Genomic DNA, 21,849 nt, shown 5'->3' with positions numbered 1-21,849 from the left:
GTAGCAATTGTGCTGAATCAGTGCCTCACCGAAACTGCTGGCAATAGCCCAGGACATCTCCTCTGAGGAGGAAAAGTCAGGACTTGGTGGTTTAAGCAGGGCAGGTTGGTACCCTTTGCAGGCACTACCTGAGAAGCAGCGAGAGCGCTGTGCACTCCCGAAAGATTTCAGGGCATTATTTTCCCTTGGGACCAGTCACAAAAAACAGTGGGACTTCCCAACTTTCCCCACACAGCTTCTGTTATCTTAAAATGCAAGTGTCTGTGAAGACTGGAAGGGCTGCACGAAGGTGCTGCCCCACAAGGGAAGCTGCGCTGAAGAGCTGCATCCTGAGGAAGCCTGAGGAGACGTGCTGAGGGAGGCACCCAGACTCCTACCTGTTTTTGAAGGCACTAAACATGTTTATGCAATGACATATTTGCAACAGCCAGTGTCGTTTGGGACATTGGTCTTACTAAAACTTTGCCCTTCCCAGACCCTTTCCTTGGAGCACCAGGAAGGAGGATGGAAGAATCGGGTCCCATTTGCCAGTGTCACCACAGGTAACGCTGGGAGGGGGGCAAGGCAATGACCTCAGCTCTATTTATGCCCCTGGTACAAATGTCTGGCCAGCTCAGGCCCTCAGCTCTTCATATTTCTTCTGTTAATCATTTGGCAACTTTCAAAGTGCTGTCTGGAAGGTGTTTACTTCTGTGCAACCCTAGAAAAACAGAGCTAGGCAGAATAATCTTTTCATTGGAGACCTTGATTTTTCTACATTTTGTTTTGGTCACAAGAGAAACCAAAGTACAGAACATTTTTTTGCAGAATCCGAAGTTCCAGAATTTCTAACTGGAATTAACTATAACACTTTTTAACATTTCCAAGAAAAACAAAATATTTTTTCAAAATATTATCACTTCACATGCCCTTCTGTAACACTAAAGCATCATTTCTAAAATGGTGTTTTTAAAACAAAATATGAAAAAGTTACATAAAATTTATGTTTTTCTGTAGAAAAAGAGATTTTAGTTGAAGTCTGAAACTTCACTGATAAAAAAAATGCAGTGAAGGACTTTAGACCTGTTCTAATAAAGGCAATGAAGCATACATGATTGATAACATGAACGGACTTTTAAGTCCAGAGAAGAATTATAATAAAACAGAATAATTACACATTCTTACACATATAAACATTATTTTTTAAATGACCAGCTGGCAGCCAACTACAACCAGAACCAAAAGAGTTTGGTAGCCTAACTATCAGATAAGATTTTAGGACTCTTTGGCGTGAGTGTATTACATTCGCTGCATGTTTTCAGAACAGTCATTGGACTGAGGAAAAACTAAATATTACCCCTCCAGCTGCAGGCACGGACCTTGCAGCTCCTTGCTGAAGGTGATGTGGCCACATCCTCCACCTGCTGAAATGGCCTAACAGTTATGAGTCTTAATGAGCTGCTCTCCTTCTCTGCGTAATATCAAGGCAAATCAGCATTAACATCTGACATGTTTCATTGCGGTGCTCCTGCGGTTTGAGTTAACAGATATAGATGTTAGAGGGAGGCACTGCAATCCCAAACTTATTGAAGCTAATGGGAATTTTGCCACTGACTTCAAAGCTAAGGTCTCTATCGGTAAATTTTAAGGATTTATGAGCAAAAACCTTAATGACTTTCAAGGGAAACAACGTTCTCTTGAAATCTTCATCTTTTCTCAGAATATACATCATTAAAATCTTATCACCTTCCATACAAAGGACGGTGGGTACCAACTTCAGCACACAGGTAGCAAAAAGGAAAAGTTTTTCGTTGTGTGCTGTGTGTGTCAGTGTGTTCCTGTGTTCCCATACTCCCCTAGCTACCGATATACAGGGGATTTTTCTTCCTTCAAACTGTGACAATAAAATGATTACCCCGCCACAGTTTAGCATAATGGTTCAGAAATGCTCGTGGCATATTGCAGAGTTAAAGTGGAAATTATTAGGTAGCTCTTCTTTGTTATAATAATGATCACTCCACAAATAAAAGCTCTTCTCCCAAAGGTACTGCAAGGCACAAAATGCTAATTCTGAAGATTATGTGTGCACTTTTATTAAATATTACTATGCCCTGTCTGTTTGAGGGCTTCACTGCTCTGATTGTTTTATGAGTGCCATGTTAATGTCAGCCCCATCTTGCTAGCAGCAGGCACACATTTTAGCTTTTGTATGAGACTTGATCAAAGGCCACGTGCTGAGGGAATTGCTGAGAAAACACGGACAAGCGATAAAAATCTAACAGATTAATTGGTTTAAATTTCATTTCAGGGCGTTGAACTTTAGCTCAGGACACTAGTACTACACTACCAGTCAGGGCCTAATTACCACATTTCCAATTTGCCTCTGAACAATGCTTGGAAGGGAGAATAATAACGGTACTAATAATACTAACAATAATAATAATAACAAAACAACAGCAATAACGTCTCCTCATAGCTTCTTGTACATGATTAACAACTAACTTTGTGTGCAGGCCATTGCACTAGGAAATCCCTCTCCCCCACATTACCATCCATCTGCCTCCGGAGCATTTCTACCTGCCTCAAATAGCACCTGAAGACAGAAGAAATAGCAGACACCCTCAGGAGCATCAAACATCTGAATTTACAGAATCAATGAGCTACCGATTCAGGTCTCTCACAAACACAGACTGGACATCTCATATGCTTAATTAGGGACCTGCGCTTATAAACAGAGATAGCATTTTATCCTCCAAGAGAAATGATGTATTCTACTGATAGAAAACAGAGGCCGGAGGAAAAAAACATATTTACCACAAAGTTTATGGGTGGCCTTGGAATAAGGGTTAATTGAGCTTAGAGGTAAATGTTCACTGAGGTGAATTAGTGGGATGCACAGCTATCAGCAGGGCTCTGGAACTGCTCTTATTTAGCTTCTGAAATGTATTTGCTCTATGATTAATATCCAGTTTGTGCTGGTGACTGTAAGAATGACCTCGCCTGCAGTTTTTATCACGAAGTGTGATTTCATCCTCCATTATTGCATAGATGAGGCTCTGACAACAGTTGCTGCATCACAACAGGAGTTTAAATGATGGGGCACGCGCTTTTATTTTTCTTCTCTTTAAGAGTATTGTGACACGCAAGGAGAGTTGCATAAAGGCAGTTAAAACTGGGAATTCAGAGGAACAGGGAATTTACGTCTCATCTTAGAGGAAGTAGTGAAAATATCTGGAGTTTAATTTAATTTTCCTTTTTTTCTTGGGTAAAACCTAATTCCAGGCTAAATATATAGATGGGCCACAGATTAACCCACAGTTTATGAGTCTGATCCTGCAACCTGTTAAATACTTTCGCCAAACTACTGATTTTCAGAATATCAAGACAAATCAGTTTTAAGCACTCAAAACCATGACTTATTGGAATTGTGATTCAACAAACCACTTAAGTAAGTGCTTAAAAAAACAGCCGAAGAAGTTGCAGAATAAGGAACTAGATTTTTTAAGATAGTTGGGCAGTGCTCTGTGCAAAGCTGCCAACAGCTATGTAATGTATACAGAACTGGGGTTTCCCATTTCAAAAAACACTTAGGCTACATGTAGACCACCCTGTGCAGTGCAGAGCTCATCCAACCTGACACGAGAGCTAGCAGCAGCAGAGCCGACATACTAATGCCAATACGCTGCTATGTCTGCTCAGTGTTGTAGAGTCAAATGTAGCAGCGACTCAGTGCTAACTCTGGGATTTCTACAGCATTTTTATATCATCTGGTGTACCTCTTCCCTCAGGTACCTCATAGCTATTGAAATCACGTAAGGTTTGTGACTCTGAGCAAGGCAATGCCCAGGAACGGTCTGAGCCTAAATTCCTTTCCCATGGCACTCGGGAGCTGAAGGTTTGCAGCACTTGTTGGGATGCTCAAGGCCTTTTTGATCAACATTTTTAGTTTGGCAAGGTACGTTTCTCCTTAAAAGAGGAGAAAAACATTATTTCTCCCCTTCTGGAATTATAGATTTGCATAGGTTTTATACAGGGGGGAAGGGTTATTCCATTCATCATTGTTTATTGTGGATTTTCCACATTAAGCACTTTAACTGATTGATTTTATCATGGGGGAGTGTTTTGGGTTTTTTTTCAGAACGGAAAATTATCATTTTTCCAAAATTTGCCAGTTTGAGAGAACGAACCAAATATTTGGGGGGGGTTCAACTTGGGCTGTTTTGTTTTGGGTTTTTTTCAAAAATAATATTCTCATTCCTGAGAAGCAGGAGTTGTCATCATCTGCTCACCTACTTTGAGCACGCTGAAAGGGTGAACCCTAAAAAGTTTGTGCGCCCATGCGATGGCACCGTGCCAGCCTAGTGTGCGGAGGCGTTGCCAGAGCTGCATCCAGCACAAGCAACTGAAAGCAACTGAAGTTTACCAAACCAGCCTGGATGGGAAAAGTCCGCAGGACCAGCCCGAAGGGTTAGTCATAGACACTTCAGGGAAAGGGAATGAGGCAGAGTTTTTACATATTGTACTGGAGCATTAAATCTTCACTCTTAAGCTAAACAATGCGTTTGCTGTTTATCTTAGTAAAGTGATGATCTTCCTGCTTTCCTTTTTCGTATCGCAGCCTGCTCTCTCTCCTATTCTCTGCTGACAATAAGCAGCTGCTGTGCAGGAAACAGGGTAACAGAGGTTTCCCTCTCGAGGAGATAACTCACGCAGCTTTATGCAACACAGGCACGAGGATGTGATAGCCTGCTCCCCCTTCCCCGCTCCCTCCTTTACAGCATCTTGATGTTTGGGACTTACCGTTTGCAAGCTTTAAAGATTACAACACCCTGCCAAAAATGGCAACCTCCTCCTGGTTCTTCATGACGTCTGCACTGGGTGAAATCACCGAACCAAAAATATACATGCCGTGCAATCCCTCCAGGTTGGGGGAAGGGAGGGAAGGTTGCCTTTGTTTCTGTTTTCGAGTAGTGAAATTAAAGGTATCGGCTGTGATTTTCTGCCTAACATTTCGGATGCTCAGTTCCCATTAATGGGAATTGAAAATGTAAATTACCTGGGATAATATTCCACCTACAATCAATACTTAAGCCAGTGTTTCTCTTTTATCCTTGCTGATGCCTCAGCTAGCAAAGTTACATTTCATGGAGTCCTCTGTGTTTCTCTTTCCTTAATGATTTCCAAAGCTCTCAGTTGTTGATCACTGCCTGAAAAATGATCGCATGGAAAAAGGAGGCAGTCCTGAATAATGAGAGATGTGTTACAAAAAAAATCTGCCGTGTATTTTACTTAAAACATTTCCATAAAAATAATAATTTAGTTATCTCTATATGACTGCAAGAAATGCATTTTCATTCATTCTTTTAAACCCTTTCACATCACAGAGGAAGTTCTGGGGGTTTTTTTGCTTGTTTGTTTTTTACTCTAGGAGGTACCTCCTGCTTTCCAAAAATTAATAAAACAGTAAGAGTCCTTAACATCTCACTGCAAGTCAGTAAAACTTGACCTCCAAAAGAGAGCTCTGTCACATTTGTTTGGCAAATAATAAATTCCCCAAGAAAAATGCAATGTTGCAAAAACACTTAAAACTTTGGTTAAATTCAATATATAGGTTCATCCAAAACATGGGGAGAGATATATCTAAAAAAATAAATAATATATATATTATTATTGAAAAAAATATATATGCACTCTCTATATATAATTTTTTTTTTTTTCAAGAAGCCTAACAATTTTATTGTGAAATTTTTTGACGCACTGATTTTTTATTTCAGGGAAATTTCAAGCAGATTTTAAGCTATAATTTTTGTATTCATTATTTTTGCCCTGAAGTTGGAAGATTTTCATTTTGAGTCAGCCATGAAGAAACCGTTGTGGGTGGCCTCGGCCAAACATAGCACTCTGCCTAAACCAATGCAGCTACTCAGCTCCAGCACTGACGCGGTCTCTGTTATCTTGGGCAGCTCGGTTGCACAGGGGATATATGCACACTGGATCAGGAGAAGAAACAGTACATCCAAGAATATCGCATAGGGCCTACCAAATATTGGCAGCGCCTCCAGCTCCACAACTGGGGACAAGTTTGCTCAGACCCAAGCACCAAACCGGTGACTGCTGCAGCACACTCTCCTCCCTCAGGGATGCACAGGCACATTTTGACCCAAAGATATAAGCCACCAAATTATTGCACCTCAATTTCTTCACTCCTTCCTCCATCCCATGGAGTCACTTGCAAAGGCACAGGAACAGTATTCTTAAAAGACGGGAAGCCAAAGGCAACAGCATGCAGGGGACTAAGGTGTGACATACACACGGGATCGCAACGTTTTATCTGAAGGTGGACTTTAAAAGCTTTGTTATTAAAACAGTGAAAAAATCCTATATGCGCCTCCTGTTTCAATTTCAATGGCTTCCTACTGATTTAACTTCCACTGATGAAGTTACAGAGCCCAGCTAAGCCAATATGACTATTTTAAAAACAATAAGCATGTCCAGAAAGGAGACTGCATCTGTTTAAGTGCACTAAAGTTTAAAAATAGTTGCACTGATGCAATTTCTGGGTGAGGATGAAGGCAACCTTGCGAATGGAAGCCCAAAATGTGTAATATAAATCAACCCTAAAAGTTTGTCAAAACAAACATCGCTACATAGCTCGCATACCCCAAAACCTACTTAATTTAACTGACTGGTCCTTCGGTGCTGCTAACTAAGGTCCTGAACCAGTAAAGTATTTTTATAGGATGGAACCAGTCGTTTGCTTAATGTTAACCCTGAGGTTTACCGTTTTGCTGAATCCCAACCTAACAGAAGGGCAGATAGGTGCGATTTCTAAATTCATGTTTTGTTTCACCATCACCCTGGTCTCATTTTCTCTCTTTTATTTTCCATCAGTACCTTAACAAAACTGTAAATCTCTCACAGCAAATCTCTCTAGAGTCAGAACATAGGACTAGATAAAAGCTCCTGAGCCACAGCATCCCATCCCTGCAAGGTGCAAAAAGCTCAGTATCCCAAGCACAACAGCAGTGAGTCCTGATGTTCAGATGTACACCGGTATGTTATGGCCACACTGGTAAGGTTTAGTTGATGATACACAGAAACTATTCTAGATGAATCGTAGAGTTCAATCTACATCTAAATTCTCACTCCCCCAAACTAAATATTAGTATCAATTAAACTTTTATGGAATCTTTCACTATCACAAAGAAAAAAACAGAACTCCACTCCCCCAAAATCAGTTAAAACCCCTGCTATATTATATAGCGCAACAATCAGAAGTTCACCTGAGATGGATTCTACAGCAAACAAAGAATTTATTTCATCCTGATAAAAACAAGAGCCTCAACTAAAATTAATTTTTAGCTGAAGTTTCTTTGTTCAGCAGAACTGAGAAAGTCTGCCCACAACAGAGAGCTCGCAGTAATCATCTTTCAGAAATAGAACAACCCGTGTAGAAACACAAAGCAGTTGCGGCAGGGACAGGGAGTGCCTGTAATCCAGTTTCTTCAAGGGAAATTCAAGTACCTTAAGAGTTCCTATTCTTTGTCTGATTTCTCTCACAAATCACAGGCTGCTCTCTAATGCAATTTTCTGGAGTCTGAGAATCATAAAGTCAAATATGAACAAGTCTAGTGGAAAATCTGTGACGCTAATCTTGGCCTACGTTGTATTTTTAACAGGCACTGAATTTGTGTGCCGGATTATCCAGATGGCCATACAAGAATCATCCTGATAGGATTAAACCTTTGTGCTGAACTCTGCTCCATCTGTTCTCGGAGGTTTGCCTAGCACTATTGGAATACGAATGTTCAGCCTATATCTAGCACCACGACTGAAAGCGCCTGCTTACCACACACACACATATGTATATGCGCACACACATATCCTTGAGTACTTGATCAGTAATGTGAGATGAAGTTAGCCTGAAGTTTACCGCTAAAGAAACATATTGGTTTTATTATTCGTTTGAAGAACAAAGTATGCAATATCTAAATTCAAACAAAAAAGCATTTTTGTTGTTGTTCTGGGACTTGTTCAATTCATTAAACCATAATACTGCCATAAATTTATAGATGAAGGCATGGCTAAACACAAAGCAGCAAGGCTCTTCATCTTTGAAATCTATTAGTGTATGAGAATGTATGACACAATCGCACTTTGAAGATATCATGGTTAAATATTCCAGATTAAAAACCAGCCAATAACAAAACACATGCGTGCACACAGCATTGGTAGTTGTTATTTGTGGCTCGATCTAGTCACAGGCCAAGAACAAAAAAGTAATAATCAGTCCCAGTAGAAGAAAAGCTTATTCCCATTAATGTTGCTTTCTGCTTTTATTATCTATTAATGACAGTCTTCTGCATTCATTGTTGCAGCCTGCCAGATGCAGCAAAGATCCATATTCATCATGTGCAAAAATTGTGCTCAGGCTGTCTCCGTGACAGGTTACACAGAGCTGCCAACGGAGAGACCAAGGTCCGATGGACGGTTTCGGGTTTTCAGGCCCTGGGCCAAGGAAAAAGGTAGGGAATCTGGCTCTTCTGTAAGAAAAGCATCCCAGTGATCAGAAGGTTTAACTAAATTGCTGTCCTGGCCCGAAATACACTACAAACTAATGCCTACCTGGGATGGGAAGGGTGAATAAGAAAAATAAACAAAATAATTCAGTTTTATTATTATTATTATTAGGGAGGTTTGATTCAGGAATACAATATAATACTCAGCCCATGTTTGTGATGGCAGCGGGACAGCAATGGAGGCGACATAACCTAAATTGCATTTCAAGCAGAAGCCCTGATTGTGTTGCAAAGACTGAGACCCCCTTGTCTCTCCTGTGCAGTGTCTTGCAGACTGTTTCCTCCTCTGTTCTTTGTGCTGCTCTGAATGCAGGGTCAAGCAGCCCTTCTCAGCCATTTAGGCTTTACTTGCAAAAACACAAGCATAAAAATATATTTATAGTTCATAGTATCTGTCCAGCAATGACACCACATAAAACCAGCACGCTGAAAATCTGAGGAGTGAATACTTTGGACTCAAGCCTACAAATGCTTAGAGAAGTTGTTCTTTCAATGTGTCTGATAAAGTCATGCTATGTTTTTATTTATTTATTTAGGGCCGTATTCAGACCACCTACCTAAGGCATTGCAGCACGTAAAAAGTCAGACTCCAGCTCTGGCTGGGTGAGTCAGTCTGCCTAAATTAGGATCCTCTTTCCGCTATACAATGAGCAGAGACGGGCAGACACCTCTGGAAGCCTGGAGATCTGGGAGTTCCGCGCTGGCTCCCGAAAGTACCAAGGGACCTCGGCAAGACGATATCATAGGTAGGAAGCAGCCAGAAGCAACCCCATAAAAAATATTTGGCAGCTGATACTGAACAGGCACCTGACTCTGGGCTTTCCAGCAGGCACCTCTGCTCAGACTCAGGGCTGAATGAGGAGGCAGCACTCACCGTCGCCTTCAAGGTCACAATCCCAGGAAGGGGATAATTTTCCCCAAAGGGCCCCTAATCAGAGTTGCTTTACCTTTCAGTGCCTCAGAGAGCCAAACCTGGTCAGAAATATTTTTTTGCCTCTCTTCATCTCAAAGAGCCCAGGAAGTTGCGCGATGCTCTCACCTGAACGTACTGTGGCAAAGCACTGTGACCTCAAACCTCAACCCACAAACTAAAGCTGCAGCTGGAAAGTTGAGCAGCGTTGCGGTCAGGCCTGCAATTTACCTCCAAGTGCTGGCCTTCCCTCTCAGCATGGATCAGGTAACACCAAACCTATGAATTCCATATGCAAGCCCGGGTTTTCAGCGAACAGCAACGCGAGCTGTCTGTTCAGTCTCCAACAGCAGGGGAGATCTAGCACGTCTGCTGCCATTTCACAACCCAAAAGGGACCTCTGCGGGAAATGCACTTTGCTTTTTCATGGGATAGATACAGAACCTCTGAGAGAGTTGCTACAAAACCATAATGATATGGTATTAACCAAACATAATTAATTTTGAATTTCCTTATACTCCCATTGCTAACAGATACTTCAACAGTAGTACAGTAAAAAGCACACAAGTTCCTGCAGCATTTGGGACCAGACTTTTGGAAGAACCCAGCTATCCAGTGGTTCCAGTAAGCACCTAATGGAATTTTCAAAGCACCTGGAAGACAGGCATAGAAATTCTGTAGCCAGAGTTTTAAAAATCCCACTAAACACCTATCTGCAGCTTTAGGCACCTTGGTGCTTTGAGAGTTTGGCTTTAGGTCCAAGAATTTCCAAGAAGATTGCTTTGGGGTACCTACATTTTTGAGTGACCACTTGACTCACAAAAATGGATCAGAAGTTCAGAAAGTCCTAAACATCCACTTCATGAAGGACAGTATCTTGTTAAGCATCTCACAGTGGCCCTTGTACCTTAACTTGCAGATCTAAATGTTTGAATTACTTTTGAGAAATAAATTTAAACTGCTATATTTCAGACAAGTTTTTCATAAAACTTTATTCTTGATCTTTTTAATAAACTTCCTAACCCTATTCGCTTCGCTCAATGAGGTCATAAACTAGCACTGCTTATATTACAGTCACTTTCACGCTAAAGATTTGTTTTGTCACAAGGAGAACTAGAAATTCATGGAATGAAGGTGGGAAGCAGAAAGGACTAATTGTGACACACAAAGCTTTCTGGTTATGCTCAGCAAACAGTTTGGGCTAAGATTTTTAAAAACACTTCATGAAGTTGTACTACTGGCTTTAATGAAAGCACACTTTTTGCAATGCCATGCACTCCTGAAAATCTTGTAGTCTGGATTTGGGCCAAACACAAAGCCTGTCTCCATTCCAATATTAATTATTAGTAGTTTATTTTTATTCTTTACTACTAACATTAATAATTTTCAGATGGCAACCCAGATTAGAATAACCACTCCAAACATCCCACCCTGGTGGGTTCCATTTTCTGCATCAGTTTCCTGGTTTATGCTATTAACTCATTTCCTCGAATGTGGAGGAGCTTTGTCAAATACTCATTTTGCTGGGGAAACACTTGGCAGACACCCTGCAATGAACAGTAAGAGAGAGACTCGAATGCTCACACCGGTCTTCTTTCAGTTCAGTGAGACGATGTGCAGCCTGAGATGCAAAAAATACTGAGTTCATTATTTGTGAAGTTTTCTAATCGGAATATTCTAAATGACAATTTGGTGGAAAATTTTCATCTAAACAAAACCTCAGTCCTGCGATTGTTAGCACTCAGCTGACTCACAGCTTTGGACATAAGTTCCATGGGAACAGAGACCTTTGATAATCACTGATTGCTTTGGGGTATTTAAATACTGGGGTGCCTAACATGAAAAATTTGGAAGTGTCCAGATAGATACCTGCAAACTGCTGTGACCACTGTTCTTTGATAATCATGACCTTTTACAACATCCAGATAAGTTCTCAAAAGATCACTAGTCCTTGGCCTTCATTTACAAACCACAATTCACAAAATCCTTTTGCTTTGTACTCTGCCCAAATCAGCAGGGAACTGGAATGAAAAAACATCTTTTCCCAACATAACAACAATAAAGGTATCCTACAATTAAAAAGCTAAGTTACAGGAATTTGTTCAGAAATAATATTAATCATATTACAGCAACATAATGTTTTGTCATTTGCTGGTGTGCACATTTTGGAAGGTTGGAAAAACAATGCCTGGCAAAACTTCACTGCCATACGGTGCAATATCTCTCAAATATTTCTCTAATCCTAATGTCATTCTTCTCCCCTATGATGCCATTGTATTAGTGACATGGTGGCCAGCAAAGCAAATTGAAATGTAATGAATGCTCATTATCTATGAATATTCATTGCCTATTTGAGTGCTACTGAATGTTCTCCTGTGCTGGTAGCTGTGAAGTTTCTGCCAAACAGAGTAGCTAAGGTTTTTCTACTTGCATAACTGTAGTCCGATTCCTCTGAGGTCTGGAGAGAAACCTCAAACCTTCAGAAAGTGGTTGGTCTAAGTCTCCAAATAAGAGTCAACTCTCTTGGTGGTTGGAGAATTTCCATCTCAACTTTTCTCCCTTATCTGTCTGCTGTAACAGAACAAGCTTTTTCACACAAATCTGTACCAAATTTTAATGACAGTTTTCCCCATGTTTTCTTCTTTTTGCAATTTTGGGAGCACAGTTCTGAAAGCTCATCTGAGAAATTCACAAAATGTGCTCTATCTCCATCCAGGTATTATTTTTCCATGAATTCATGACATCCTCATAACAATAGAGGGTAACAACATATCACAGCTTGACATCGTTTAGATATTCTGGGGGAAGGGTTATTTTATTTTTCATTTATTTGAAAAACATAAAGGGCAGCTGCTCATGAGTAGAAACTGCCACACCTTATCTTTTTAAAATCAAGGTGTCTCCTGCTTCCATTGTAGCATTTTTTCCTTTTTCAATTAGACGTGACACTAGATCCCTGATAAGTGACTGTCAAGCAGGAATCCTTTCTAACGGTGGTAATTGGAGTACCCAAACTTGACTTTTCAGGAGGTATTTTCATGGGCATTATGTAACAGCAATCCTTTTTATTAAAGACTAGAATACTTCAAATGGTAGCTCTTAAGTCTCCCGCAACATTGTGGCAGCAGTGTTAGTACATATATGTTATGAAATAATGTTTAAATAATGAAAAAATCACAAACTCAAACCTCCCACTTCATGAAATACCTACAGCCTAATGGCAGAACTGAAATTCTGGAATATCCTCACCCAAATCAACCCTTAAAAATCCACCTCCCAGAAAATCATTTAAATCTTGTTTTCATTTAGCCTCAGACTAAAAATAAATTTTGAAAGATCAAAATTGCTGCAGCCAGATATTCTAGGCTTTTGAGTACCTCTCCTTAATGGCTGATTTATGACCTAGACAAATAGAAACAGAAGATTTTCTGCTTTCTGTTTGATGTGACTGGCTGTGAGAAGGGCAGCTCCACCTGCCCACCCACCCAGTTCTTGTGAAATTCTCAGTAACACCCAAAGAGGAAGCAGGGGTCTGGGCCTGCAGACAGCTACTCTGCTCTAGTGAAGATTAAAAAAAGACATCAGCATAATTCAGTGGCGTATAATTTAGTTAACACAGTTTTGGCTACCTAAATTGGAGCTGTACGAATCTGAGCTCTGCTGTGTTTTGCCAACCTGATGGATCCGAAGATTTTACTCCTGAAGGGACCATTTCGATCACACAGGCTGACATCCTGCATAGCGCCCACCAGAACACTTCACCCAGCAACTCCTGGGTGAGGAATTACTCAAACCCTTAACCTCTCCCCGACCTGCCGTATACTTTTTAGGAAGATACCACGTCCTGACTTAACATTTGCAACCTGCAGAGAGCCTGCCACAGTTTTGGCAACTTACTTCAGTGGTCCCCAGAGTTAAAATCTTGTTGAGATCATATTGGAGTCTTTATCTACAAATTCTCTCAAGTGAAGCACCTTAACTTTCTGGCCATGTTTTGTCTCTTCAGAGGGACAAATGCTCTAGCTCCATCTGAGTACACATACTGGACTAATCCAGCCTTGGTGTGCTCACTTATATTAGAAACACAGTAAGTCCACAGGGCAGTGAAGAGGTTAATATTATACACTCGGTGAGGTCAAGCTCCAAGAACACATAACAAGCCATTATGTAAAAAATTGCCTGAATTTATGAGTCACTGCATTTATGAAGGAACCGATATGAAAAAGACAAGTTGGCAAAAGTAAAGAAAATTATTTCCAGCTTGAAGTTTTGCAATCCTTCAGTATATCAAGGCTCACTTACTGTTATTACTATCCATGTTGTGCAATGTTCCGAAAGTCACATTTTTTTCCCTTGTGTATGCATAGAGATGTCCAACAACCCTAGGTATTCTTCCCTCATAGAAAATAAATTAGAAAGCAGACGAAACTCAGAATAACATACAAGATCCCCTCAAGTAGAGTGGTAGAATCCTAATATTTTTTTTCAATATTTCCCTTCTAAATAATAAATCAAGCCCACTGCATTTTTCTGTATGGAATGATATGGTGCAGAAAAAGCTTGTGTGTTTATATTTTTCAAATAATCACGAAAACATTCTTAAGTGAAGCACTAAGATATAACAGGTGCTTCCACCCATAGATGAAAGAAGTAAAACATTACAGTTCCTTTGTTTAAACCTGGCCAGTTTGTCAATGCAGAACTCCCTAACTTTGATTAAGAATCTGAACCGATACCATCTAAGGGTAAAATGTATCAAGTTTTGAAGATTAACCTTTCTCAACTTGCTAATATTTTTCGCTTCAGTCAGTATTCTGTCTTGTGTTAACAATTTCATCAACTAGCACGGACACATGCAACACCAAAGGATTCAGGGTTGAAATGGTTAAAATGGAGCTGATAGAGGCATCCTTTTCATGACTCTCCACACTGCCAAAAATGTAGTGGTTAATGTTGTGGCAAAGCCACTTACGGCACAAGAACCAGGTCGGTCACTCAGACTTCTGAGCATCTTTCAGGAATCGTCAACTGGTGTGCCCAGCACATGCAGCTAAGTTCAAGGTATACAATGACCGTTCCCAACAATTCTGTTCCAGTCAGACTAGATAACAATGATACTTAAAGGCAGCCAGTCTCAAAGCTTTATTTTAAAGATTATCCTCTCAAAATAGTTTATAAGGTGGGTAAAAACTTTCCTTTTTTATTAACCTAAATAGAAAATATCTAATCAACTAAGACACAGCCTAGCAATCATTTTTGCTTTCAAATCTGAAGATTTAGTGGAAAATCTGTGAATATGCCTACTGTGGTGACTGTGAGCTCTCAGATTACCCAGGATGGGCAGGATTGGCAAGAAAAGTTCTTTAAATGCCCCACTGCTGATGAGAGGATCTACCTGACGTACCCAGCTGACGCACAGCAACTACTACTCTTCATTCACTGTAGGAGGTTTTGCACCTGCAGACAGCAGTCTGAATCACTCATTACTATCATGAACTAAAACAACATTGTAAAAGCTTGACTGTCTTAGGTACCACAATAGATTGATCAAATAATCCAGCCATGCACTATCATTTCCAGTATAAGGCAGCCACTAATAATGGTTTTGCTACATAATGACCTATTTTAGATATACACACACACAGATTTATGTATATTTCATATTAAAATAATGGCAGGACATTGCTTTAGAAATCATGGTTGTCTCTGCTTCCATCTGCAAATTCTGACATCATGTCTTATAACTTGTCCCTATTTCTACCCTGCATCTTTCATCTTTTGCTGCTGTTGAGCTGACTCAGAACCAAATTGCCAGCAAACCTCACCGTCACCTAATTCTTCAGCGCTCTCCTATGGAGGAGGAGGAAGAGGAAGGAAAAGAAAAAGAAATAAAACTGTCCCTTTAAAAACCCAAGCGTTTAAGCTGCTTGTCAGTCGTCTTCCTGACAAGGCCACTTGAATATATTCAGGAATATTTGCATAAATGCTCACAGTGAGTTCACCGTGGCAGCTAGCGCTAATGGTACATGAAGTAATTTAGTCACTTCTCTTAGGCATCCTGTCAGGGTGATAAGCACCCCCTCTTTGCCTTGTTGCATATTAGATCATTAGATAATAAAGTGTTAGAGCATGCAAACTGACAGGGTCTCAGGGACTATCATTTTTCGAGGGCATTGCATTCTGCCAGTGAGGAAAAATAATAGAGAAACTGATGCTGCAATTGACTTTACATTCTTGTAAAGCCATTCAAAGACTTGGGGGAAAAAAGAATTTTTACTTCGCAGCAACATGAGAGTTTAAACTGGAAACTTTGCAAACATCTGAAGTGGTAGACTTCATGCTGGCAAACTTGAAAAGGGTTGTTGCAAACCCTGTCAGAATTCCCCCCTTCCATAAGTTAGTCGCTTAAATTGCATTGGAAAGATTTTGCTTATAAAATTGACACCCTGGGATGAACTACAAGCTGAAATATATTCTACTGGTTGGGGCCTATTGGCTCTTCACTATACATCTTACTATATATGTACAATTTAGAAAGGTCAACCACACCGGCTTTCTGGTTTACCATAAATATAAAACAAGTGAGGATCCAACTATTTGTGAATGAAAAAGTGATAATTATTGAAAACCACAGATTACTGTGGCTTACCCTATTTATACCACACAGAGATGTATGAAATAATTGGCCTCTGCGAGCTATTACTTTTGAAAGATAGATATATTTATTTGAAATACGAGCTTTCTAACCCACTGGTTTCAAGGAGGACAGTGTGTGGAAACGAAACCATGATCTAGGTTCCTAGTTATATTCAGAGAGATGAGCTACGAAAAGGAACTTTCATTTTACCGTCTGACAAGCAAGATATAAATAGACATGTGTTGGATGTCCCAAAAATAATCCAGGCTACCTGCTAATGAGATGGTAAAACCCAAATGTGGAGACACCAGGCTCCTGAGTGGCTCGGGAGGTAAAGCTTTCCTTCCAGCTTTTTGGCACCCAAAGTCTCTTTTAGGTGTCACATAAACTGCAACTCCATGTTTAAGAGCAGCATGTCCTAACACAACTTTGTAAGGAAAAATAAGCTGGATATTGTCTAACTAAACTAGGCAACCAGCACACCTTCTTGCCACATCCCCTCTCCCCTTCCCCCCTTTCACACAGTCAGGCATTCATCTCTATTGCGATTGGATGTTTGTGTTGAAAAGTTAAACATCTAGAAAAGTATATGGGAATACATTTGGCCAAGGGCATACTATAGTTGGATCCCAGCATTTAAAAACCTATGATCAGAAGTTGCTCACCAGAGCAACAAACCAGAGACAAACTAGCCATGACTACGTTAGCTTCCCATTTCACCGTTTACAGATACTGTTCAGGTCAATCTGGCCTCCCCCTGAGGGAGGCAGAAAAGCTGGAAAGAGGAAAGGCAAACAAACTGTCTCTGCTACTTACACTTGAAGATATTATCCAAGATAAAAATTCCAAAAACTGAAGAAAAATAATATACTTCGGGACTCAAACTAAAAGTAAAAATTAGTTTCAGTGGAGGAAACTGTCGTCTGTCCCAATGGGTCTAAGGTTTGTGGTAGTTGCCCAAAATTCAATAGCATTAAGCCTAGTTGAGACTTTTCCTTTTTTTTTTTTTTTTATTCAGTTAAGTGTTTTAGACACCTAAACATTTAAAACAGTTACTGGAATTTTTTTTTTCCTGTCTCTTGGACTCAAATGTGCATAGAATTCCTGGAGAGCTGGATTTAAGGGTTTAGGTTAAAAAGAAAGGCTCCACCAAGCCTTTGGGAAGAGTGCAATTTTGTAGTGTGGAGGTTGCTGTTCAAAAGTAAGAATTTACTAGCAGTTGCTTTATGAGGTTACTTGAGAGGTGCCTGAGAAAGTAGATTAGAAAAATCACCTTTCCCACAAAATGTACACATGGAGGTATTTTGCAGATGTTGACTTTTTAGCATAGTAACTAGGGTTTGTATAGATACGTAAGCATAGCATTATCTTTTTTTGTTTCTTTTTGCTAACAGAATTCCTCAGGTAGTAGGAGTGGGAATGATAGCTGCGGTAAAATGAGATGCTATTACACTATGCATGGGAATAAGAACATTTAGGTATGAGAAAGTAAGTATTGCCTTGACCAAAAGCATGCACTGAGAAGACTGCGGGGGGCGGGGGGGGGCGGGGGAGAAAAGATGGCATCTACTTTAGTAGGAATATAAGTAAAAAACAGGAGTGTTTTTTTGAAAGACTAGACTTAATGGAAAGATTACAAAGTTGAACAGAGAGAAGTTTCCTTTTGTAATGTTCTGCCTTCTGCTAATTAATAAAGACAGAGTTCGTACATTCCTTACAAAAATTCAGCAAAAATTATGACAGTGGTTTGTTTATTAAATTAGGTTGTTGGCATTCTATAACATGAATTATGGCTGAAAATGGCTCATAGCCTACATAAAAAGTTAGAGCTAAATAAATACAGATGTAAGTTATGTTTATATAATGAGAAACGCTGCTGAGCTAAGAATTTTAGCTTAGTAAGTGTGAACTACAGACTCGATTCTGCAAACACTTATCAATACCCTCAACTTTACTGACAGAAGAAGCCTCATTGATCCCAACAGGACCATATGTGCACATAATCTTAAATATATGCATAAGTGCTTGCAGGACTGATGCCTGAAAGCATAAACAGAATAGAAAGCTATTTCCACAGGAATCCACTGAGTAGTAGAAACCCACACATTTGCCCATTTCTCAGTATTAATATTTCTTTTAACATATCTAGTTAACATTTTTCTGAGTGGCATTCGCTTTCCCAGAGAAAATTTTATCTAGTTTCTTCAAACTCTTTGGAAAAATCTATTTAATTATTCATCAGATCCTTGGCAAATATTTGTGAAACAAACCAGCATAAAGGACTGGTGCCTTCTACACTCAACTACTTCAATGGAAGCTGAAGATACACATCTCTTAGAGGGAGCAAGCACCTATTGAATTTAGGATTACAAACAGCTTTGAAGACAAAGAGCTATTCTACAAAGCTGGAACAGGGAGAGGGGAGTGAAATGCCCTCTGTTTTTGTTTTGTTTTTCAGTAGTAGTCATCAACTTTGAGGACAAAGAGCAAAACAAAACATTAATCAAATCCAGATTTTTCAAAGTACATTTGCACTCAACAACTCCCATTTTAAGCACCTACAGTCACCAGCAGATGTTCTCTTCCAGGACCAGCTGATCTTACGGAAAAGATTACTGTCCCCCAGGCTGCTTCCAGCCACGTGCCCCCATCCCACCCTTGCTGGGGTTTACTGTCCTTTCAGAAAAGCCAGACAAATTGCCTTGCACTATTTCTCCTTCAATCATTTCAGCAAAATAAGCTAGATTGGCAAAGAGCTATTATTTAAACAGCTTAACTCAAATGAACTTCTTTGGACTGAAGGAGACTATGGAGCAATCGGACAACCATCTTAGCTGGCATGTCCCATGGTGGAGAATAGCCTGCAGCAGGGAGGAGAGACAAGCAGCTGTGGCATGCAAGGAAGAGCAACTTCCTCAGCTGGCACAGCTGAAGCCAGAAGAGAACATTCGTCCATGGCTTGAGTAAGCAGATGGATTTGCAAAAGGGCTCTGCTTTCATTTAGGGCAATTCAAAGGAACAGCTGGATCTCCTATGGAGCTCACCAGTCTATAGATAGAAGAAATCCAATTGAAATTTGGGTGCTGAGCACTTCAGAAAATATGCAACATCCTTTAGATGCACAGTCAAAAATCAAGGCAAGTTGGAAGAGATCAGACTCCAATTTTGGGTGCTGAATAGATGCGACCAAAAAAAAAAAAAAAAGAAATCACCACACTTCAGTGACACACAGGACAGACTCTGCACCCATGTTCGCTTACTGGTTTGTCATGTCACTACATTTAGTGCTGACCTACTTGAAAAATTCCCCCTTTGGTCTGGAGGCCAGTCTCTTTAAAATATCCGGTCCCAACGGTATAAACTGTTACAGGACAATTTGAAACCAGTAGCCAAAGACACAAACCAAATAAATCCACATTTAAAGTAGCAATGCCAACCAATGAAAATGATATGCCTACCATGTTCCAGATAAGAAGGCGTACCTTCCGAGGGATCGAGTCTTCGAGCTCTCCGCCCGTGCTTGGAATTGTTGTGTACAAACATATTGTCCGACACTGCCAACACATGGCCATCAACATTGACTGTTGTAGACACCACAACCTGCAAGCACAAGAGCAAAATGGAGGAAAATTTGGATATATATGTATGTTTTTTAAGAAGCACATAGTGTAATAAACTCAGTTAAATAAATAACAGCTGGGAGCTGTAGAAAATTGCATAGCTATTTCGCATAATAACTGGTGCTTATGCTGTACAAATCTAACAAGAGACGCTATTGATGAGTGGGTCTTTGGCATCGAAAGCTTTTGATGCAGTTTTAAGTCAAATTGCAGAGGTTGTAGCTGCACGGCAGACGGCACACTGTTAACCATCATTTTAACAAGAGGATCTTTATTAAGTATTTTTTCCCCTATATACAAGGGCAGCTGTGTTTCACCCTAAATTATCCTTCAGTTTCCATGCTGAAGTAGATAGAGCTGTTGACATTGCAAATGAGAATCGATTCAGAATAAAAGAAAACAAAAGTGTATTTTGCGAAGTTCTGATGAGAGTTGTTGCGTGCCTCCCCCCCACCCTTCTCTACTGCTCTCCCCTCAGCACAGTCACTACAGGTTGTTGGACTTGCCCAAATTTCTCCCGAGCTCTATCTTAGGGAGTACGTATAGGTATGTTTGTGTACACACGCACGCTTGACAGTGGGGTCTTGATCTGGAGAACACAACCCTATTCATCCAGCATTAGAATTATTTGTATTTCTCAACTTATCTTAATGTCAACACCCGGGATTTGGTTTGAGGCGAGGGGAGGGAGACAGAGAAGCACTGCCCTGGAGGCAGGATCTGACACTTCTGCTCCCCAGAGCAGCCCAGGGCAGGAGAGGAGCCAACCCAGCAGGGGCAAACAGGTAAGTGTTGGGTCCCGAGTAGAAGACCCAGCTTCTCAGAGGTGTCCAGAGAGATGTCTCAACCTTGAGGCTCAGCAGGCACCATCCTATAGGAAATCTCTGTTCAGGCTGAGGGCACCTGAGCCACGAACCATCGTGGAGGAAACGGGGGACGCATGGGGCAAGTCCCTGGCAGAGCTGCGAGCTCATCACGCCGGGTCTCCTCCCACCCCACTCAGACCAAACGACCTCATAGCCTCCCTGGCTTTCATTCAGCCGCCCCCTCCCACAGCCTTTTCCCAACAAAGTATGGCATTCCCAGAGTTTTACCCCAGCCAAAGATTTGGCCTTCAGCTGGCTGCTGGTTTGCCAGGAGCATGCGTCGCCTTTGAGAACTTTGACTAAAACAATAAGAAGAAATGACCTACACTTCTCCTTACATTAAACAGGGAAAGGGATTAAAAACTGAAACCCACAGAGATATGTTTATTCATGCGACCTCTTACAACCAAATATAATAATTGTCTGTTAATTGCAGTTTCAGCTCCCACCTCATGCTTCGACATGTGAAACAGCAATCAGCAGCTCCTGTTTAATCCACCTATTATGTTGACTAATTAACTTTGCTCGACAGTTTATTTCTTCCTCCATTATCAGCCCCTGTCAGCCGCAAGCACACTGCCGCAAAGGGGGACCTCAGCCCTTTTGATTGATCACCGATAGATTGACATGCAGATTAATTTAATTAGAATCACCTCACTTGAGAAATGAAAGACAATGGCAAGGGGGCTAATAGATCTGCTCTTATAATGAGGCAAGCCTCCAGAGCCACGGCAGAGGATTTCTGATTTATTTTGCTGAATTCCCCAGCCGCTCTGAAAGGCTCTCGCTTTAATTGTTCTTGGTTTTGAGAGGCTTTAGCCTCTGAAGAGGTGAAATGCTTTACAAGGATTGGCAAACATTGCTTCAACTCTCTCAGGAAGCTGCTGCCTCTCAAAGTTGGTCAAATGGGGACACTTAAAGGATCGCTTACAACAATTCAATTTCATCACTTGAATTGGATCTTAAAAAAAAAGTTAAAGAAAAATTTTCCACCTATTTTGGACCACCGATTAAAATGCTCAAAAATATAAAGTACACGAAGCTGCTAAACTGCCCATAGCTAATGCCAAAGTCTTTGTCTTTAAAAAGAGGAATACAAAAGGGAATAGTTTACATCTAAAGGATCCTAAAACCATCCTCAGAATGGCATTCCAGGCAATAGATTTTTGTCCATGTTTTAAGTGAAAGATATTAAAATATAGAATAAATGATTCAAGAGCTCTTACAGATGGAAATTTGGGAAAAAGAAAGCACCAAA

General features: G+C 40.5%; 1 protein-coding gene across 13 annotated transcripts in view; it reads right to left on the bottom strand.

The window, feature by feature from the left end:
• EBF1 (EBF transcription factor 1) overlaps nucleotides 1-21,849 on the bottom strand; it is a 280,920-nt gene that overhangs the window by 75,667 nt on the left and 183,404 nt on the right. For 7 of the 13 annotated variants that reach the window (XM_050905145.1, XM_050905146.1, XM_050905151.1 and 4 more), the window contains exon 8: nucleotides 19,564-19,705. In XM_050905145.1, coding sequence (XP_050761102.1) covers nucleotides 19,564-19,705 — 142 coding nt within the window. The remainder of the gene's footprint in view (nucleotides 1-19,563; nucleotides 19,706-21,849) is intronic. The other 6 variants (XM_050905149.1, XM_050905148.1, XM_050905152.1 and 3 more) reach the window with 1 other exon arrangement.

The sequence above is a fragment of the Gymnogyps californianus genome, chromosome 14 (assembly GCF_018139145.2).
Source record: "Gymnogyps californianus isolate 813 chromosome 14, ASM1813914v2, whole genome shotgun sequence".
NCBI lineage: Eukaryota > Metazoa > Chordata > Aves > Accipitriformes > Cathartidae > Gymnogyps > Gymnogyps californianus.
Note: the sequence above shows the minus strand (reverse complement) of the source record. Positions and strands in the feature narration are given on the sequence as shown.